General features: G+C 42.0%; 1 protein-coding gene across 1 annotated transcript; it reads right to left on the reverse strand.

Moving 5' to 3' along the window:
* Positions 1-645: 645 nt before the first annotated feature.
* Positions 646-4252, reverse strand: CRR42 (DUF3148 family protein). Its single transcript, XM_087700276.1, has 3 exons — positions 4104-4252; positions 924-1233; positions 646-818 (listed from the first exon to the last, which is right to left on the reverse strand). Exons 1-3 carry the CDS (start codon positions 4168-4170, stop codon positions 728-730), a joined length of 468 nt encoding a protein of 155 aa, XP_087556402.1. The 5' UTR covers positions 4171-4252; the 3' UTR covers positions 646-727.
* Between the last annotated feature and the right edge of the window lie 692 nt (positions 4253-4944).

Consider the following 4944-nt stretch of genomic DNA (forward strand, 5'->3'; position numbering starts at 1 on the left):
GCACTGTTCCCCTCTGAGAATACAACTGTGCCGGTGAACACACAGTGCTATGCATTACCCATGCATTTTTAAAGAACATTTTTGCTCAGTAAAAAGAAGACATAATCATGAGGTATAAAGCAAGACATACCTTAAAAAACCAAAGAATTACAAGCCTGATCTTGATGTCTTCTATGAAAGATGAGTCCCACTGGGAAAGCTTACCAGGAGACTGCAAAACCTGGTAAGACAACATTTTTCAAGATACATCTGTGCTCCACATTAACATCTGTACAAAGCAGAGGTCTCCACAGGCACCGAGCAAATCAAGTCCTGTGAAAGCATCACTTAAGTCCCTTTTGCATTATTTTACCAAGACTGTGAAGACCCTTATGTGGAAAAGTTCAATACACCCACTAACCTTCAGCCTAGTAAAATCAAATACAAGAAAGGTGTCTCTTCTAAATAGCATCATTGCAAGTCCCCATTCAATAAAATTTCCTGAGACTATAAAACTTGCACTGCATGCATACAAGTTATAACATTCTTTCTGACCAATCCAAACTGCATACTGCTGCATCAACCATCACCTTACACACTGCTGCATCAAGGGTCCCCTTTCAAGGCCGCTTATGTGGACAACCAACAAACTCAATCAATACCCAGTAAAATCAAACACAAGAATGGTGTCTCTACTGGATATACATGCTTCCATACACTATACAAAAGAAGGGTTTATTTATGACAGCTACAAAGGCTTGAAGTATTTTTTGTCAATAAGAAATGCACCAATGGCAAAGCGAACCGCCCAAACATCTTTAGGTCTTCTGCCAAGTATTCTGCATTTGGAAACAAGACGATGTAAAGAGTAGTTCTGAAACAACATTCACCGTACATTAGAGTGAAGTATTGCACAGCACTGTCAAAAGAAAGTGAATAGTGACCTTCCAGCATCACCAGGTTTGAGTATTCCTTTATTTGGACGCATCATAGGCATAGGTTCTGCTGTTTTGAGGAGAGGAGGTGCCTCAGTGATTACAACTGGACTGCCAGTCTTGAGATCATCATACAAGTTTGAATCAAAAGCCTCAGTGGACAAAACCCTGACACAGAGTTGCTTCATTCGTGATGTATCCCTTCGAGGTGATCCAACCATTAGCCGTTGTGTTTTACGTGTAGGCAAAGCACCAACAGCTCTAACCAATGATGAACTTTGGTAGCCAGAAATCCATCGACATACAGCTGGTACCCTTCCTGGTATTAACAATATATTAATATTTAGTCAGCAGAAAACATATTTCACTCCTCACATGATGCTTGCTTTCTTGTCCGAACCTTGATTATCAATAAAATCAAAAAGGAGAACAGGTTAGTGTGGCACCTCAACAAGTAGTTAGCAAAACCCCTAGTTAGTTGGTCAGTGCACTGGCTGATTCACTGCCTCATATTAAGCTTTGCTAGCACTGGTGGAGTTGAATGTCTCCCCCTCCTGCACCATGCACACACCTTTTGGGCCAAGTTGAGCATTCTATTACAGTCTAGAAGACGCAATGCAATAATATTAGGTCCAACTGTGCACTCAACAACACCCAAAGGCACCCCCCCCCTCCCCGATCCCCAGTTTCTGCACCGTGCATGCACCTTTTGGGCTAATTACAGCATTCTATTCCAGTCTAGAAGATGCACTGCATTAATCCTTGGTCTGTCCTTCATACAAATATCTGAGCACTGAGTGAGAACATGAATCTGTTGTTAAAAACATCAGTAAAGCACAACAGATGAGCCACACAGACTCTTAGGGCTTAAGGATCATGATTTTTTGTGCATTTAAAACTCAAAACTTCATACAGAGAAGCTTAACAAATTTGGAAAGGAAGAACCAGGAATACACTCTCAGACTTTGTTTTTCGTGTGGTTAATTTATTGCCTTGACATGGACCTAACTCCAGTCCCATGAAACTTACAAGAAGAATTTCAGCTACAGCATGTTAAGTAACAATTTGAAGGACACAAACCACTACACCAGTTCAACCCAAGCAATACAATGAAAGGTGTTGATCATGGTTGAAGTTTCTAGATCTGCTGCATCATCAAACCATTTGTCAGAAAACTGAGACTAGCACATCTGGACCATCAGACTTGGTAGCAGTTTGGTTGCATCAGCAGGGCATCTGTGGCAGATGAGAGGATAGCAGTCAGACCACTAGATAGTAGATCAGTTGTTAGGGGCAGCAGAGCAGATGTCCTTGGCAGATAACGAGTTGCATACTATTTGTAGAACGTGGCCAAGTCAGCACATAGTTAAGCTACAGATCTGGAGAGATTCCATAGACACGAGTGTCTCATCCCTCACCATCCAATCTTAAATTAATAATCAGCAAATCCCATCCTTGTAAAATCATCCTCAGGTATTGACAGACTCGCAGGGTCTTATTGACTTGCAGTGAGCAGCCTTAAGTTCCAGCATATCCACAAACAATAAACCAGCATTACTTGTGTACTTGCTGTACATGTTGATGGCAGGCTTCATCACATATTGTTGCAGTAGAGACGATGGGTACACCAACTAATCCCCTGATACCCACATGCCAAAATATACTACCAGCTGCCAAACTCACCTCTTTCTGCAGGCATCTGTCAATGCACATTCACATTGAACATGATAAACTGAAGAGTGTCAATAGGGCACTAGCTAACTCTGCAGTAGGTGTACACAAGATGGTGACTTCAGACACAGATTAATCATGAGGTTGGACCATATGTGTTCTCACATCATGCAGACTTCTTTCATGAGATCAACAATTCCTAAGACTTAGATGCACTTTGCACAATACAGTGTAAGCACAATAAGCAAATTGCACCATTTTGTGCAATGACAATTCAGTATAAAAAGGCAGCAGTAAAGGTGAAGGACAGTTTTCTTGTGAATTAAACTTTCACGTTGAAACCACGTATGATGTCTATCTTCGAATCACATTGTGTCTTATTGGAAAAGGCTAATACCTTTGTAGTATAGCTATCTGGGACTCCCAGGAATCAAATTTCTGTGGTTTACATAGAGTTCATATCATTGTCCTTTTGCAGCTGCTTGTCCACTTTCCATAGCTGTAGTCACCAGAAAGATCCAAAAATTTCGTGTTTGGAATTCCATTTAGGATCCCATTTTCCATTACCATGCTTTGTAGAGCAAGGACAATGGGATCCTAAATGGAATTGCAATCATAAATGGAAAATGCTTTGTAGAACAAGAACAAGGTAGAAAAGGTTATGATAAGGTACAACTGTTCTTGAACTTCAGTTGGCCAAACCAATCATGGCCACAGATTATCAGACACATGCTGCCATTTGAAATCAGCGAGCTGTACATCAATTGACATGTTGCCTCCTTACTATTCCCCACTATCTCCTTTTTGCTATTGTCAAGCAACTTGAGCTCTACATACGAACAATCCACTGTCTTCAGGCTTGAAGCCATGGCTTAGATTCAACCATTCCATGCGAAGTTTTTGACATTTTCCCACGTGGGAACAGGTGCTCTTTTCCTTTTCTTTCCCTATGTCTTTGACACCATGAGCTTCTGCTCGGGAGGCATCACATACCTAGCTAGGTGTGGTTGGGGACAGGGTACTGCCAGCCCATGGTGGACATTTTCCCATGTGGGAAAGGGAAAAGGGGCTCTTTTCCTATATTTTCCCTGTAGTGTTCAACGTCCCGAGATTTTGCTCAGGAGGCACCGCATACCCAGCTAGGTGTGATTGCGGGGAGGGGACTGCAGGATCCACCCTCTGCCTCCAACAGCACCTACCTAGCTAGATATGTGGTGCCTCCCTTGCACAAGCTCATGATGTTGTCGTAGTTCATAATGTGGGAATTATGGTGGGACTTTGTTTGTCTAGAACTACTTGTGTTGAAGCAAAGGAAACAAGCTATTCAAGCCCGTGTCAGAGAAGTTTCTCGATGCAAACTCTCATGCTAGGAGCATTTCAGACTTAATGCTCTCCCTTCTAATCAATGTCGGTATGTTAACCTTACGAGACTACCTGCTTCGCTTTAACACAATGCTCTGGTGCAAAATTACTTGAGGAAGCGCTCTGCTGAGAGAGAGAAGGATGAAAGCAGCTTACCCCATGATGATGATGATGATGATGAAGGCTGCGCCTGAAGAAAGCTGCAGGTCGCTGGCTTCGCCATCGCCTCACATTGTGTGCTGCATGATCCTCCTCCTTCACACAATATTTTAGAACAATTTATGGATATTCTCTTTTTTTTTAAATGAAGGCGTGAAAAATTAAAAAGGTATGAATGTACAATTGGGAATCCTGCCCCTAGCTATCAACCACATGATTTACAAGCCTTACTAGCCTACCCCGACTCACAAGCCAAAACTTTATACATCAGAATTTGGTGGAGCTATTCTAATTGTATGAAACGACGTGAGCTCATTTGTTCATTTGTTTGATGAGCAACCTAAAATCCATTATCAATAACTAGCATGGCCTGGATGGCGTGAGGGTTACTAGCCATTTGCCCAATTGTGTTATCCATTGTAGAGGGGTTCCCAATGGCCCGCGAAATTGTTGACAGTGAAACCCAATCAGGCGAGGTAGAGTATACATCGGCAGGAATACTAATGGTATAGTCCCTAGTCATGGCTGTATTTATAATGCTTTGGAATGGTTCAGCAACCTCTCTCTTGATTTTAGCTTCTCGTTCCTCTTTTGAGCATCTGGTACCTAAATGTTTGATGGAGGTCTGCACATCATGCATCGCCAGTTTTCGAGCATTTCTTTGAACCTACCAACAAAGATCCACTTTAAATTGAGAGAGCAAGTCAACATTTTTATCATTAAATACTTTTTTTCATTGCGTGCAAGCCATATGGACCAAAGAAACATTCCACGTATCAAGGTCCACAAGGAAAGGGAGAGGCCGTTTGTTTCCCCCATGAGGATTTCTTTCCATGTC

Source organism: Lygodium microphyllum, chromosome 19 (genome assembly GCF_053477565.2).
Source record: "Lygodium microphyllum isolate KBCC chromosome 19, Lygodium_microphyllum_v1.1.10, whole genome shotgun sequence".
Classification (NCBI taxonomy): domain Eukaryota; kingdom Viridiplantae; phylum Streptophyta; class Polypodiopsida; order Schizaeales; family Lygodiaceae; genus Lygodium; species Lygodium microphyllum.

What these genes read in the sequence shown, in the direction of transcription:
- CRR42 (XM_087700276.1), bottom strand. Translation starts at nt 4,170, where the DNA reads ATGGCGAAGCCAGCGACCTGCAGCTTTCTTCAGGCGCAGCCTTCATCA. An exon ending in ATCATCATCATCATCATGGG is followed by an intron (nt 1,234 to 4,103) that starts GTAAGCTGCTTT and finishes TGTTAATACCAG; the next exon opens with GAAGGGTACCAGCTGTATGT. An exon ending in AAACCTGGTGATGCTGGAAG is followed by an intron (nt 819 to 923) that starts GTCACTATTCAC and finishes TTCCAAATGCAG; the next exon opens with AATACTTGGCAGAAGACCTA.